The sequence below is a fragment of the Halictus rubicundus genome, chromosome 9 (assembly GCF_050948215.1).
Source record: "Halictus rubicundus isolate RS-2024b chromosome 9, iyHalRubi1_principal, whole genome shotgun sequence".
Lineage (NCBI taxonomy): Eukaryota > Metazoa > Arthropoda > Insecta > Hymenoptera > Halictidae > Halictus > Halictus rubicundus.
Window position 1 is genome coordinate 8,088,640 of NC_135157.1, and position 17,752 is coordinate 8,106,391.

At 42.0% G+C, this 17,752-nt stretch overlaps 1 protein-coding gene across 2 annotated transcripts in view; it reads right to left on the minus strand.

The window, feature by feature from the left end:
* LOC143357125 (protein SCAI) overlaps positions 1–17,752 on the minus strand; it is a 37,935-nt gene that overhangs the window by 7,167 nt on the left and 13,016 nt on the right. Inside the window, exons 3-4 of one of the 2 annotated variants that reach the window (XR_013082771.1) lie at positions 13,495–13,908; positions 7,294–7,617 (exon numbers count right to left, since the gene is read on the minus strand). Coding sequence is in view for 1 of the 2 variants with exons in the window: in XM_076793374.1 (XP_076649489.1) it covers positions 7,373–7,617; positions 13,495–13,908 (659 nt within the window). In the remaining variant the exon portion in view is untranslated. Of the gene's footprint in view, positions 1–7,242; positions 7,618–13,494; positions 13,909–17,752 lie in introns of those variants that run through there. The other variant, XM_076793374.1, reaches the window with a different exon arrangement.

The window sequence follows — 17,752 nt, forward strand, 5'->3', positions numbered from 1 at the left end:
AATAACAACTCGACGAGCCCGAATTGCTTGTAAAACTAGTCGCACGAGTCTCCCCTCGCTAAACTAATCGGCTACACGAATGAACAATAGAACAAGTCGATGAATTTATAATTGTCCATTGAAATGACGGCTGGAAACACACGAACTAATACTGTACAGTGACTTAAGACGTACGTTTTTTTTCCTTTCTATCTCGTGACGTTACGTGTATAAAAATAAATATATCACAATATATCGGGTCGCTGTAAAAGTCACGACGCAGTTCCCTTATAACTGAAATCGCCTATTCGTTCTATCTAGACAAGAATCCTACCCGTCTCCGACCCTCGCGAGAGGGTACAAGATTCTTACGATTCAAGAGGCTACCAGTGACTTTCAAAAATCGGGGCACTGTCCCCTCGAAATAATCTAATCTCCGTTTCAAGGATCTCATTGTACATCAAACAGAGCTGTTGATCTGTGGGACCCCCTCGGTACCCGCGCGACATGTCGAACGATCTATCTCTATCGAAGTGTCGTATGTGTAACTCGGGTATTTTCCAGTGACTCGAAAATCCAAATGGTTCTTGTCTATCTAGGACCCAGGTACCCAGAGAACTTTTATCTACCTAGGACCCAGGTACACATTCTTAACTATTTTCTTTTAACTAGTAGTTAGATCATTTTTCGTTAGCATTCAAATACTCAAATCAATTTTGTTCATGCAGGAATTGTGTCAAGATAACTTTCTTCACCCAGGTACCTGGCTTTGTCTATCTAGGACACAGCGTCATTTTTCTTCACCAGGTACTGAAGACATTTGCTATTAATTAACCCAGATCGTGTTTGTTCGTCCACGTATCGTATCGTGATAATTTTCTTTACCCAGGTACCTGGTTAATTTACACGTACCCAGGTATAGCAGATACCCAGATATTTTCTGTTTTCTAGTATTTTGTTACCCACATAATTTCCGTCTACGCGAGATCCAGGCACCTATATCATTCTTGCTTGTCTAGGACGCAGGTACTCAGATAATTTTTGTCTACCAGGTATTCAACAAATTTTCTGTGATCCAGCATCTTAGTACTCGGAACATTTTTGTTTCGCATCCAGGTACCAAGATAATTGCTTATCCAGGAATCGTACCAAGATAATTTTCTTTACCCAGGTACCTGGTTAATATTCATATACCTAAGACGCAGGTACTCAGATAATTTTCGTCCACCAGGTATTCAACAAGTTTTCTTTGACCCTCAGACTATTTTTATTTCCAGGTATCTAGATCATTGTTGCTTATCCAAGAATTATACCAAGACAGTTGTCCCGGTTAATTGTCGTCTTCTTAGGATGCAGATAAGCAGACAATTCGAGTACATAGATAATCTTCCTTGATGCAGGTACCTGAATCATTTCTATATATTTGTATCACCTCCGTCTATCTGGGACCAGTGTATCTGTACAACCAGAAAATTTTGTTTGCCAGGTGACCCAGGTACTTAGACACAACCAGCGTTACCAGATCGAGGGATTTCTGGGATAAATAGTATAGGCAATGCTGTAGTCAGGACCTGAGTGACGTCACGAAGCAATAGTGTAGTCTGACTCAGATAATGACGTCACTATTGGTACCGAGGGTGGGGTGTGTATCACGATCCTATAGTACGGATCCTGACGCCACTAGGTACCCTCACTATTGGTACGTTGGTGTGTCAGTTCTCGGCACGTGACGTCACGTAATCCTTTTGAGGGATTTTGGACCCGACACATAACTTCATCTACCCGGTGACGCGGGTACAGTAGTGCGCAATTAAGTGTCCGTGGTCGGGACCGTAAGTGGGGAAAGTGGATTCTGCAAAATTCAACTGAAGGAAGGACAGGCGATGAGTGTGAGTGAGATACCGATACCTTGCACGTATCAAGTTTTAATTAACCCGCTCGAAGCTCGGTCCGAGGTCCCTTTTTTTGTGGGATAGCGGTGGACATTTAAGTGTGCACTACTGTACTGACATCCCACCAAATCAACAGCCCCGACACGGAACGGGTAACGCGTGCAATCCGGGCTCGTCGAGTTCAAATGAATCGCCCTGTAGAACAAGGGGATCGAATGAGAGACATGGCGGACGAAGGCGAACGGAATCGAGCGAGAAACCTGGTGAGACGTGGGAGGGGCTGGATGCGTGGGTGACATTCGGCCGATTGCTAGTGGGAAACGACCAGAGAGAGACGGAGCAGAGGAGCCGGAAAATCGACGCCTCGGTAGAGGAGCGTCAACCGAAATAGAATCACGTAAATCCGACGGACGCGTACAACAAAGTACGATCGAGTCCGGCATGTCGGGGCCAACATCCGATCCTCCATGTTTGCCGAACATTCAACAAAACCACTCGACGATTCGTCCTGCTATCGAGCTCTCAAGAATCGGCTTCAACGCTTAGCCGCTGTCCGGAACTATAGTTCTCCACTCGTCATTAAATACTGTCACTATAGAATGATTTCACGAGCAAATTTTGTCGTTCGTTCGCCCTACAATCCAATTCGTAGGTTCGCCATAGGCTCGCCGTTCGAAAGAAATAATGTCGACTCGACAGCCATATTGAATTTCTGCCTCCACTCTTGTACTCACAAAATAAGTGAAGTTAAAATTTAGATGTAGAATACTGGAAGTAGGAAACGTGTTTAATACAATTTATTACTAGCCTGCGGATTTTTATGCGAAATAAAAATTGTCTGCATTAACTGCAACGTACAGGTAGACATTAATTTCTTTTCGTAATCATTTGAACGAGTCCGGAATGGTACAGCGTTTGAAAAGTTTTTGGATCTTTTGACTGTTGTGCAGTTGATCTGACACGTTCTTGTCGCAAATGCATAAAATCCGCAGTCTAACGATTACAGTAAAAATTGTGAGAAAGGAACGTACTGTATTTTTCGTTTACAATAATGTCGCACTTGTAGAGAGCAAAAGACCAGCTTGTTACCTTTCGTACAAGAGGAAATGATGTCGACATGTTTCCAATAGAAAGAACCAATATAGAAAGAACATCTATGATAGAAAAGTAGAAAAGATAATTGTTCTATGTCCTCTTATCGACGAGTTTGACCCTTCGATGCACGTATTCGGTCTGTGAAGTCCACGAATTGAATTTGTGTTGTCTTAATCCTCTTTCAAACTATCTTGGAAGTTCTCAACGAGTGTTTTTACCGGTAGCTTTACGCAATATAGCAAGAACAGCGTTATGTAAGAATAGCTCCGATTTTTTCCAAGGAAACAGATGGACACTTTTGACCCGTGCACCGGAGGGTTAAAAATTAGAGGATTATCCGTGGTTTCGCTCTCCGTTGGGAAAGTGTCTGACGAAAATACTTAGCGACGAGTACGGTAACAGGTCGAAACGTTCGAGAGGTGTTGAAGAAGTTCGAATATAGTAATCGAGCAATGAACGGAAATGGGATAGGGGATCGAGCGTGCTATCTGCGTTGGATATCCGGAACCGTACCGAATCGAGTCGAACCGAACCAACAACACGCTAAAGCTTAAATCGTACAAAGCACCAGTGCGTACAAATCACTCATCATCGTTCACATGCAGAATCACAATGTCTTTCTTTCATACGTATAATTACCATCGACGCAGTGACAGAATATATTATATTTATATATATATATATTTGTATATATATATTTATTTATATTTATATTTATGTACAATGAGTGACGGAAGTGTTCCAACGAAGGGCCAATCGAACGTTTATTATGCGAAAATTGAACTCCCGCGACTCTCTAAAAAAACCCGCACGTGTATCCAAGCACAGATTTATCAATAGACTGCGTATCTTCGTGCGGATATTAATTTTCTCAAATTAATCCACAAAGATGAAAATCGAAAGGAAAGTTCTTCCGATAGGTTAATACTAATGCGAGACCGTCGTCGTCGGTCTCAGTCGAACATATATCACTTCGTTAACGTTTCGCACGCGCCGAGCCCGCAGTCTATTTATCAAAAATGTATATAAAAAATTCAGATTAAGTATACGGAATATCATTGAGGAGCAAGCACAGTTTTAGTTGGCAGATGATGTCTCGGACAGAGAATCGATTTTCAGTCGTTCACGCTCGAAATCAAAGTCACAAAATATCCTCGATTAAAGCAACGCTTATGCATATAATATACGTGTATTACGGATACAGCGCTCGTGTTAAGAAGAAGCATAACACAGAATCTGTACTTCGTCGAATTTACTTAACGTTATCGTGGTTCGGATGCTCGGAGAACGAATCGCGTTACCCCGTTCGGTTTTCGAGACGAGCCTGTGATACACGTGCCTCGCGGTCTCACGTCGTGCTCTCGAGTTTTGTACAGCCGGATCCGTTTTCAGTGAATTCACAGCAACTTTCGCATAACGGCCCCATCGATCTCTGCCCGACGTTCAACACTTTCGTCGCTCGCTGTGCACACATATAGATTTTTTTCTTCTTTTATTCTTTTTTATTCTTGTGTTCATTACTAGTCCGTAGCAAAAAACTGGCAGCGGTGTGTCGCGATTACATAGAATGTTCAGAGTATTCTCTCTCTCTCTCTCTCTCTCTCTCTCTCTCTCTCTCTCTCTTCTCATTCATTCTGTGTTCTCCATATTTTTTTTTTGTTTGTTTACTGTTCACGCGGAGAAACGCGTTCCCGGCGCCGCGAGATTCTTTTTGACGCCTCCATCCGACGCCGGGTTACCCTGAGACACGGCGTCGATCATTTATATTAACCACTTGTTACGTGTACACCGGGTGTAACGATGAGAACGCGCCCGAAAATGTCTGCCACGACCGAGTATTACCACCACGAAAGTTCTGCTTCTTAGAAGTAATTTGATATGGAGGAGCGCGGGTTCTTTTTTTTTATTTTTAATTGTTCGAGGCACAGTGACTCTACTCGAAACAATCCAGTTTGCAATTCTTCAACTTTTCGTTCCCGTAAACTGACTGACGTTCGTTAAGTGGATGGAAATCGCGAATAAGGGTCCCCGTTTGTATATCTCATCTATGTAATTGTATTCAGAATTAGGTTGCAAAACGCGATATCTAGACTGCAGATTTTTATGCAAACATTGTCTGCATTAATTGCAAGATATAACGACTAAATAGATATTTACGATATATAGATATTTAAGAATTTTAATAAATTGAGAATTAGTTGAAGTAAAAATCGAGGTTGTGCAACGATAGGGGTAACCAATCACGCTTATACCACTTTCCCACTCGGTATTGCCCCCACGTAACCATCACAATCCCCACCATGAGTTTCGAAACTTCTAACAACTTGTGGTGGGAATCAGTATGCAATAAACGAGGTCGCAACGAGCGAGGTTCTACTGTAATACAATTTTAGTCAGTTGAAAATAATACAAGAGTATCTTTAAAGTCTCTGAATGATTTTACTGTTTCACATCTGATCTAGTAATTATTGCTGCGAATCCATAAAATCCACAGTCTAGTAATATCTTGAAGTTACACTTTGCAACGTTTTAATTTTGTAGAATTTAAGTCGGATTAATTTTGTACATGTATGAACAATTTGTAAGGAAGTTATTTTGTATTTGAGCGTCAACAGATTTGCAATGCTCACAAAATTGACACAAATTCGAGCTGTGACAGTGGAAAAATTGCAGCTGTGATTTTAAAAAGAGCCCTTTTGTCCGGTTGTGTAGTAGCGTATTCAATGTCGAGTGTTCGTTCTACCATATCCTTCGTTTTTGTTGTTTCATCTTTGATTGGTGTTTTGTCATTATGCAGCTAATTAACCTCTTCGAGAACGAATTTTGTTAGCACATAATTTTAGTTATTTATACTTCATATAATGTCAGCAGATATCAATTGAGGAAAGGCGGCTGTATTCGTATCCCGAAACAAATAAAGTAATTACACATCCTTTCCCTACTACGTGGAATATCTTCTAATAAAAGCATTTAAAATTTGGAAGAATGTCAGAAGTTGAAATGGAACACTTCGGACAAGATTGATTAATTAACTTTTCCATTACAGTTCCATCTATATTAGAAGATACTCCACGCAACGAAAAGAGGACTCCCCCTTCGTGTCCTGGGAATCTCGTGAAATGTCATTAAAATGTTACTGCGAACTAAATGTGGTCAGATATTTTTAAATTTTCAATCCCCATCGTTATAATATCACCTCAGACTCGTATCGAAGATTCTAAACAGAATATGTATGTATGACACAGGTCACCTCACTATAGTCTCTAGCTGTAATGTGTCACATTCAAATGAAATCTCATTCAAAGTAAATTTCACGCAAATAATAAAATCCAAGGTCATTCGAAGGTCACAATTTTATACGTGCAAAATATGATAATGTTAGCTACCATTGCCTGTTTTAAGTCGAACCTGCATAATAAAATTAACTGAATACTATTCATAATAAAGCATGAGAATATCTAGAAGAGAAATTAAACCAGTGTCAAAAGTGAGAATGTCACAATTAGACTGCGGATCTCTATAATCTCTATAATATTAATAAATTGAAAATAGTGTATCAACATTCTGAAATTCTTCCAATCTCCCAACTGTTTTAACACTTTGACTGGCAATCCAGGAATCTCAATAATTCCACAAAATCAGAACAATTTATTTCACTAAGTAAAAATTGAATGGTTAAGATGTATCGCACTGAGTACTCTGTCAATCAAGATTCTGCGGATCCTAATTAAAAGTGCCCCGACTGGTCAACGCAAAAAATTTGGAACCAGGTCAAATAACTCCCATTTCTCGTAGACTCTGAAAGTGTTAAATCGCGCCAACTTGTTACCGCCATAAACGCGTGAAATCCGCAATCTAATGATAACTCAGGACCCCCGCGGCAGCTCGAAGAGGCTAAGAAGTTAGCAAAGAAGAGACCGTAACACCAAACGAAACATCATCGAGTGTTTCCGTGCAGATCACCGGCACACAGAACTTTCGTGTTCGCTGCATCGGCGACCTGTGCAGATTATGGGACCGGAAATTCACCGTTGCACCCGGGGCCACGTTTGTGCAAGCGTGTACGTGTACGTCGAAGCCCGCGGCGTTCGATCGAGCGACAGTTCCTTTATATGTTTGTTCTTTTTCTCTCACTCTCTTTCACTCTCTCTCTCACTCTCTCCCACTCTCTCTCTCTCTCTCGCTCTCTCGTTTTATATTTCGTCTCTCGCGTTCTCTCGTTCTCGGTTAGTCGAGCACGCGATTACTCGCCGTTAGACGTGTCGCGGTCTCTTTGTTTTTTAATGAGGTCTCAGTGTAACGATTTTATTCTTGCAATTATAGTTACAGTAATCGTAATCGTAGTCGTGGCTGTACGGAGGCAGCAGGGACGTCGACTCGGTGGCCGGGCAGGGAAGATGCCGGGGTCAGGCGAGCTCGTTGCTGTCCGGGAAGTGGTCGCGGCAGTCGAGACACGCGGCCAGGTCGAGCACCAGGTGATGGAGCGTCGGGTGCTCGAGGACCTCCGCGTCCGGTAACGGCGGATGGCACCGGGGCCTCTGCTGTCGACCCCTGAACGACCGGTGCAGGTTCAGAACCACGTCGCAGAACACGTAGCGCACCAGCAACAGCCGTAGGAAATCGTCACCGAAGAATTGCAACACGCTGGTCTCTGTCAACACCAACAAACAAAAGTCAGATACAGGTACGACGACTTCACGGTTAGCGGGTACCCGAAAATACCCTATACAGTAATACAGGCCTGGGGAACCGGTGATCGGAGTCTTTACGCTTCCCTCTCTACCATAAGATTCCCCTCTAGCGACTCTCCGCGCGAGGAGAATACGTGACAGCTGGGGGTTAGCAGGTACTATGTGGTGGCGGGAACAATGTGACATACTCTCCTCGTTACTCTTTAATGTTAACTGTTTTTCTTTATCCAATGACTTTTCCCGTCCACCTTGTAGAAAATGGAAAAAATTTTCCCTCTCTACCATAAGATTCCCCTCTACCGACTCTCCGCGCGAGGAGAATACGTGACAGCTGGGGGTTAGCAGGTACTATGTGGTGGTGGGAACTTAGTGACGTACTCTCCTCGTTACTCTTTAATGTTAACCCTTTGCACTCGAGTGGTGACTCTGAAGCACCACTAGAAATTGTTGTGGCATTATTTCGAAGAAATTACAAAAAATATTACAATGTATTTGCTACATTACAAAATTTGTATTTAACAGATTACGAAACATTTACATATTATATGTGGAAATTGGATCAGTTTCGTATGAATAAAATGAAAATATTCTAAGGACGAAAGAAAAATTTAGTTTTAGAATGAAAATAGCGCCGAGTGCAAAGGGTTAACTGTTTTTCTTTATCCAATGACTTTCCCGGATTTACCTCGACCACCTTGTAGAAAATGGAAAAAATTTTCCCTCTCTACCATAAGATTCCCCTCTACCGACTCTACGCGCGAGGAGAATACGTGACAGCTGTGGGCTAGCAGGTACTACGCGGTGGCGGGAACAATGTGACGTACTCTCCTCGTTACTCTTTAATGTTAACTGTTTTTCTTTATCCAATGACTTTCCCGGATTTACCTCGACCACCTTGTAGAAAATGGAAAAAATTTTGCTCCACCATTCGGTTCGGAGAGTATTCGTATTCGCTTAATTCGATATTTGTTTATTGCTGTTTCTCCAGATCCGCGGGCAATTTCATTAGCCGAACAAAGGGATTAATAGTCGCTCAATGGAGCATGGAGGTATTAGCTTCCCGCTTCCAGATGGTAGGTGCAATTTAATACGCCAACTATAGTACGCGCAAGTCGAATCAGTGGCTGTAAACAAATGCACGAGATGAACACTTTCGTGGGACCATTTTGGGTTGGACCATTTAGGTGGAACAAGGTCGGATTAGTCGGACAGAACCAATAGCTATCGCCGTTGAATCTATCACGTGCTTAGTACGCCGATGTTTTGTTTACCCGCACCGAGTCTACCCGTTGATTAGACTATAGCGTGGTTAGAGTATAGGGTTATACTCGGACCAACCAGTTCCCCGCAGAAGTAGGGCTTTAACACGTTGACTGCCACGTGTATGTTATGCGCTTTACGTAAGTATTATTTACTTCGCTCGAATCGGAGGTACACGCCGCGGACAGGAATTGTTAATCGATAGCAGAATTTCCGCTTTGCTTGCTATTATCAACTAATTGCAAGTATTCGCCAAAGCCCATACTGTAAGTGTTGTACAATTTTCTTCGATACCTTTTTTGGAAGGTAAAATATAAAAACGTGCAATCGCAACCTTTGGTAATATCATTTTGTAGGATGTCAAAAAGTGAGGAAAAATATACAGAGCACTAATGATTGCGATTATGTTTTTTAATTTTACCTTTCAATTTTATATTATTAATTTCATTATAATATAAGCATTCATCTCAGTATAATATTTTTTAAATAGTTTGGTAATTTTTGGATTGACCCCTGTGACAGTCACTATGTTAAAAATTGGAAATTTGACTCTCCCAAGTATACGGAACTTTGGTGTTGACTATCGAATTAGCTGGTATGGACATTTTGAACGCGTAAGTGGAACTAAAACATACGGAACAGAATTATTATCGTATTATAATTAAAAGAAACAGAAATTTTTGGGCTGTATATTCTTCAGCTTGTTGTTGTGTTATTGTATAAATTGTATCATCTTTGTATGATTTTTATGTATGATCTTTCTCTTTTTCAGGAGCCTCGAACGTAGAACCGGGACGCAAGCAGAGACAACTCTCAAAGTCGGGCATCGATGTCGCAACGAAAGGGTCGAGCAAAATCTGCCAGAGATTACGCAACCGTTGATAAACCCTTGCTCCAGATTTTGTGAGAGGCGACGTCGAGAATCTCGTCGCATAAACGCGCGAGTTTGCGACTCGCGAACACTCTCGCCGCGGCCTAACGAAATCATTGTCGGCGGCTGACGTCTCCAGCTGTCGGCGAAGAGACGACTGCGATCCGAACGTGTACAGGGTGGCTCAAAAGCCAGGGAAACAATCGCGACACAAAGATTTATTCGCGTAACAAAAAATATAGATTCTTATTCTGAAACCCCACGATCCGAAAGCCTTGATTTCTGACCGTCTAGATCAACGCGTCTGTCTATGACTTACTAATTCCACTTAAGAGAGGGCGTACCAGAGGACACGTGTTCCGACAACTTTTAGTCCTCAATTTTATTCAAGCAAAGAAATTGCGTTCTTCTACCCCGAGTTTAGTCGCACCCTGTGTGCGTTTATATGACTCTGAGTTGTTGGTAAAAGTTCCGTCAATTGTCGGAGATAGAACTTGACCAGCACTACGTTCTTCCGGTGTTTAAAATTTTGATTAGTTGGGTCTATGTGCGTCAGACCTATAGAATTATGAAATAGTTAATAAAATTCGTTGCGTAACACAAGACGAGGTTGTTGCAAAGCGACAAGCCAATGTAAAATTTTTCTATACCATAGATCCTCGTTTTAAATGCGAACTTTCCTGCTCGTATAATATTATAATAATTTGCCTGAAGAACAGAACAAAACTTTCTTTCGTGTACTATTCAAATTATACATCACGAGAATAATGACAGTCACTCTCGTGAACTTGTACTTGAGCTTTGCTTTGACTGGTGGCTTATATAGCGAGTTACCTTATCGACGATAGCTTTGTTTATATTTGCCGTGTTTACGGGGCCGCCCGAAAAAATTCTGGATTTATCTGGACGGGCCCGTAACTATGCACCTTTCGAAACGAATTATCGTATCGGTTAGCTGGAGGTTGTTCGGTCGCTTCGATCGATTCGGTGAAACTTTCTTGAGCCTCGGCTCGAAACGTATCGCGAAGCGTTACTCAAGGGGGACGGGGGAACGAGACAAGGGGGCGAGAGGGCGGGGGAGAGCCCCCGCTATCAGATACTCGACAAAGGGAGCCACTCGTACGTTCAAAACTCGTACGACATATCGCTGTCGCGGGAGGAACAATAGGGAGCCCCTTTGTGGCCGACCCTAGATCACGCGTCTACGAGACGAGATTGCCGGTTCAGCGATAAACACGGACTGGATCTAGGCCAGACTCTGTTTATCGTCGTAACGCAATCATAAATCCCCTTTTCGTCCCGTTACCTGATGAACGGCCAACGATTCTTTCTTGCAGAAGCAACTTTTCTTTCTCTCTTGTCCCCTCCTCTCACGTTCTTTCTCCCATTCGCCGCGTGTAAAGTCCATTTTAGCTGCTATAATGTTCACCTTGTAGGGGAAGAAAGGGTGTGTACACTCGCACAACATGGGATCAGCTTTTACTACTCCTAAAAATATTGCTACCCTTCCGAAAACCATGACGCGTAAGAAGTGTGCACGATACCGACGAAGTTTGATTAGCTCGAAACATCTTTATTCGAGTAAAAGTCATTTGCCGTTCATTTAAATATTAACACGTTAACTGTGGCAGTCGCATATGACTGACAGTGATTTTTGACTAGGTTTCGAAATTCACTTTTATTGTGACGTGTCCAGATAAACCGAATTTTATTAGTATCTTCAGAATCCGACAGGGTTAGATAGCAAACCCTATAATACATTTTAAATTTCTAGTTTCGGTTTCATTAATGAGATTACTCTGATTTTGTACGAATCTCTGGGTTTGATATTCGGCACTTAACGTGTTAAAGTCTATTCACTTACTTCTTCCTGTCACGAATGCATAGGAGATCCCCAGATTAATATTAATTTTATTCGATTTTAAGTTTATTTTTGTGTGTTTTAGTTAATTTCGTAAGTTTTATATTTAATTTTACTTATACATCAACTGAACGATGTTATTTCCAACGTTTCGTAAATAAGCATAATGTTTTGAAGCAATTTTCTTTTCGCCCCTCTCCGTCTTAAATTATTCCTCAACGAAAATGAATTAGCAGAGATCTCCTGCGGCGCGCAGAGGATCTAAAAAAAGAGCAAATACGACACAATGTACCAGCAGTTCCGGCAATGTTCAACTTATCGTATCCGCCACCGCAGTTATTGTATACGGTATCCCGCAACACGTGGTCAATATTTCAAAGATTGATATTCGGCAGCCCGTGGTGGCCAGGTCGAATAATTTTTCCCGCCAAGCAATCGATACACTTTCGAGGCTGCCGTTCCCGTTTCCGGCGCCGGGATCAATACGCGGGCTTTCCAAAAAACGGTTCCAACTGGACCAGCCCTCGAAATCAGCATACCGGAGCCAAGAAAGTTTCACCGACACGGATCCCTGTCTCTGATATCCCTCGTCCCACCGTCGTTGCGAGCCAATTAGAACTCCCAGATCTCTCGGCACCGACCCTCTCGCCTAAGACAGACTCCTCGCGACATTCAAATGACGTCGGACAAAAAGAAAGATGAGAGAAAGGGGGGAGGGGACACAAACGCCAGAGTCCTTATCGCATCTGGAGCGCGGGACTAGCTGATGGGCCTCGATGAGAAATCAGGCTCCCCTAACGACGATCTTCAGGCTGTCTATCCACTTCCTGCATATTAGCTGTACAAATCAGTTCGCAGCCCTTTCGCGAATTTATCGATCATTTACAAATGTCTAAAACACCTTTCGCTGTCTGAAACAATCTCCGCCACTTTCATTTATTTATTGCCACCTTAATCGTGGACTACATACTAATCAGACTTATCAGAAATTGCAATTGATTAGACTAGACTAAATGTTAAGCAAAATAAATATTATTATATTACATAAATGTTAAGAGACGACATTACTCGTGGATACCCTTAATAATTAAAATATCTCCAATACGGTGAAAGATTTGAATTCAAAATAAAGTCACGATTGATTAGCTCTGCCAGCCACCAATTAACACTAGAACTACCGAACCAGTCAGAATGACTGGTGGATAATTTTTCTTTCACGATTAGTGAAACTATGATAATGTTTTCACGAGAAATTTTTTAATATATCTCTTCTTTGGAGTACACGTTACCATGAAAATCGTATGAAACCTGAGCAAATTCAATCTTGCTGTTATTATAAAGTGATAAGTCTCAGTCACGTTTAGGGCTCGGTGGTTCTATTGTTAATTCGTGTACCTAGTATTTTCTTCATTCATTTTGGTGCGTAATGAGACAACGGATCATGTGCATATTGATAAGCAACACGATACGCAGTACGCAACACTGTTTCGTTTGAAATAAATGGATGCATACTCCCGTTGTGCATGTAACAGCGAAATATCTGAGCAACGACAGATCGGTACTGGCATATTCAGAACAGCCTAAGGGAGCTTAAGACATCCTAAGACCAACGACAAAGTTGGATTTTGTCATTGCACAAAGACAACGATTTTGTCGTAGCGCAAAGTTCAATTGGTAGAAAGCCTGAGACCAGCTTCCGATGACACTCCAGCGACAACAGACGAAGAGAACGAGAAGAGAGAGGGAGCAACGGTGGTAGAGACCTCGCAGCATTGAACGAGGAGTCAGTTTTAGACAGCCTAAGAGGCTGAGGAAAAAAGCGAAGAGTATAGGAAGTGTCCTTACCACATCTGGAACGCGTGACGAGCTGACAGGCCTCGATGAGGAATCGCTCGATGTAACGCTGGCACCGCTCCCAGTGGTGCACGGCCAGGCTACCGATGTTGCATATAAGGCAGAAGGCGGCGAGAGGGGCATGGAGGAACAGGGTGAACAGGCTGCCGCCGTGTCGGACGTCCCGTAGGGTCGCCGGCGTGTCCTGCGGCGACATCAGCACCATCAACGGCTGGCCGAAGTAGCGCGGTATCTGCTGGAACACGAAGCTGTTGTCCGAGTCGACCACCACGAACAGCGGCTTCCTGGTGAACGGATAGAGGTCGCCCGGGTAGAGGCAGTGCGGCTCCTTGCCACCTGTCGGCCTCTTCCCGTGCTCCGGATCCCTCTTGCTGCAGGTAGACACGCCGCCCAGGTCGTACCCCACTGGAACACCGCAACGTTTATCAACATCGTGCAATTCCGGTCTCGCCGATCGCTCCGATGCAGTGATGCCTTTGGAAAAATGGCCGTGGTGGGACGGAACCGGTGGCTCCCGGGAGCCGGCTGGATGGATGCGAGAGATTCCGGATGGAGGACTTAGGGGACTTGGGGGACTGAAACCCCAGACTGGAGCGAAAGTAGAAAATTGATTGTGGAGAGAACTGCGCTCCGCAAGAGGCGAGATATACGTTGCATTTTCATGTAACCAGTATAGCAATATTTGGAAATGTTCTTTCCCAAGTGCAACGCGTCGCGCTCTTCTTCTTGAGTGCAGAACATTGGACGTAATCGGTGAAGAAAGTTTACGTTTAATTTATAAATGACGTAGGAAGAGGAATTCTGAAGCTAGTGGAATGGCCGAGCTGTATTACAAAATGATGTATTTCTTTTAATTTTGAAAATATAGGGACCAAGCTTAGGGGAAATGTTCTACGTCTGTAAGGGTGCTATGTTTTCTAACTGCTTTGTTTCATCTGCAGTAGAAGGGGACATGGTCGAACCTAGTAATCTGATAATTTACACAAGCTTTTATGAGGAATAAATTGTTGACTAGAAATCGGTGTGTGCCGCCATGTTTTGTCAATGGTACGGATTTCCAGAGGCATCACTGGTCGGATGTCAGACTGAGAGTATATTTAACCAAGATTAGAGAATATCATAATAACACTAGTAATTCAGATAGTAATGCTTATAGTAAAATAGTAAGATATTAATACTTAATAAAATAGTAAGATAGTAATAATTAGTAAAATAGTAAGATAGTAATACATTAATCAATTTCTGAAAGGGACTTAGTCCAAATATGGATCTAAATAGTTTAAAACACAACTCAGCACAGAGTGGAGACATAGCTGAGAATTACTATGAATATTCAAACTTTAGATTCACTCATGCAAGCTCAAGTACAAACTAGGGTTCGTGAACATCTGCGTTATTTATTATTGAAAAGTCAACGTCCAGGAACCTCAGAATCAATCGATACTACTGTTATGTTTCCTCAATTAACATACCACTACCATATTTATTAATTTAAACTGAATAACTGTATATATTTTCTAAAGCTGTTTCCCCTTATCTCCAAATTGAAATGAAAACGACGTAAGTCATTGCAAAGTCATATAAAGTGCACAGTTACTGTAGATCTCAATACTTTTTAATGTAACTTTCACAAGGAATAATACAAGATGCACATATCTATATTAATAAGATTATTTGAGTAACAAAAAAGTGAGTTAGAGTTAAAAAGCAATTTTACGTCAAAGTGGAAAAATAAGTAAAAATAATTACATATTTTTTTCTTGTAAATCTCAATCCGTGGTTTCACTGATATATTCAATTCGCGTAACCTCTTGACCGAAAACAGCGTGACTCAGATATAACTCACGGGGCGTTCAGTGCGTTAATCCTTTCATCTCTTAATCAGATCATGCAGCTAAGTATTTAATGGAGATCTCGCGTGACTTGTTGGAAGTAAGAATGCTTGTTCTTGGGCATGTTCTAATGAAAGAAGACATAGTTAATATTCAAGCAACACTTACTTTTAGATAAAAAAGTACACGATCAGCCTTTAAATCTAAGATTGAGGCTATAATGTCGTTTTAAAAAACCCATAATTCAAGATTACATTTCTAGATTAATTCTTTCAATAAAAATCTCACTCATATTTAGGATAAATTCTGAAAATTGCTACAGCGTAAAATGTCTCAAGTGATCTAATGACTTTCTAGATTTGCACGGAATTTAAAAACTTTTTATATTGTAAAATGCTTCGACTAATCTAGTAACATTGTAGATTAATTCTTCGGAACGCACTGAATGTGCACAGAATTAAAAAAATTCATACAGTGTAAAATATTTCAAATAATCTGATGACTTTATGGATTAATTATGTTAATGATTGTTGATCGTCGCGACTCGTAAATGGGTTTCTCGGCAACAAATGGAACTCGATTAAGGGAAGGATTTTCAGTCGCCGCAGCTTATTGTTTTGTTACATAATGCTAGAAACGTAACTATCCGCGGAAACCTGTCAATTGTCCCGCGCTTTCGTTAGGTCCGTTTTCGCGCCCGACGTTCACTATGAATAGCGACGATCGGTTGCATCGACTTCATGCTCGAACGAGCTGAAAGCCGAGCTCCGCTTCGACGGAACAATGAGAAGCTCGTCGGAGCGTGCCGGTTTTCGAGGCGGTGCGGCGGCGCTACCAAATTGGAAAGCTACCAAAATCGTTCGCGGCATCCTTCGAGAAATTATTCTCTGGCTCACTACAGGTGACTGCGATCCCCGAACGATTTTAAAACTCGCCCCTTCTTCCCCCCTCCCCACCCCTCCCTCCCGTCTATTCCGATTCGATTCGATTCTCGTGTCTGACCACTGACCGCATATTCTACTAAAACCTTAATCCACTTACGAGAGGAGTCGGCAGAAGAGTTACGCATTGATTTCAATTGAACTTCATGTACAGGGCGCTTCCAAAATAAGAATAAGAGTTGTTGCTATTTTTTAAAATTTATGTATCATTTTTAAAGTCAAACGTGAAGTCGATGTTGCAGTTTGAACTTTCACTTTGAACAAACAAGTTCCAGATACAGTATTTGGTAACCTCGGTGTGTTTAAATCAAGAATAAAATTTTTTCTAATTTCTATATCGTTTCCAAAGTCAAAGGTGAAATTCAGATTGCAGTTTGTACTTGTACTTTCAGTTTCTTGTTCATGTGGTTATTCGAACAGATCTCAGAAATTATTTTTCCCAACATTACTGTGTTTATTGTTGTGAATGATTGTATGGTGGATTGTCAAAATGGTCAGAACGGCAAAACATATTTTCATGGACCAATTGATAGAAACTAGAATCGAGACGAAATTAGTTTCGTTCCCTCAGCGTCCAAATGAGAAGTAAAATATCGTAAGAGATCAATAAAGGTTTTCAGTATGTTGAACCGTAGACACGTAGTTAGAGCTGGCATAACTGTGCAAAATCCACAGTCCAGCTGTAATACTATTACACACGGTCACAAAAAGGTTTCTTATCAGCCAAGAACAGTTATTAAAGTCTCAAACATGGATGCAAGCCAAATTAAAAAATAAGTCACTGACTATTACACGACATCTGTATACAAATGTTTTCTATCAAGCTTTTGTTCTCGTACGATCGTAAATAGTTAGAATATCGCGAGGACGATCGGATAGTTCCAAAAACTACGTTTTCGCAAACAGTCGGGGACATGTAAAGTTGTAACCGATTAAAATAATTGGGCAGAACGTGGACATTTCTTTTTCAACAAAAAATCCGCAGAGCTTTCTGAACGACTTAATAGTTGAAAAGTCGGGTGGCAGGGTTGGATCGAGCGGGCTGTGCATTGTCTGAGGGCCGCAGCGTTAGTCAGCGCGTTAAGCGGACGATTTCTACGCGTTGCCTTGATCAAAGGCATTTCATTGTCTCGCTCGGAGACTGTATCGAGACCTTAACGAGGCTAGACAACGGTTTTAAAGAGGGAAACGTGTCCGCAGACACCTGGTCCCGACGATATCGACGCCCGCGGCTCGCGTTTCGATATTGATTGCGAACTTAGAATCCACCGGGCGCGTTGGAATCCTCTATCGCCGGATGACCTTGACACGGATGCACTACTCTACTTTCGTTGAAAGACCGTTTTCGCCGTCCCGGCGGCCGGGTTGTAACCTCACCGCTCTGAATAGCGGTCGGGAGCGTTCCTTTTCGGTGGTCATCCGGTGAATTTTTCAACGCCCGCCGACCTTCAGTCCCCGATGAAATTCTTCTTTTCT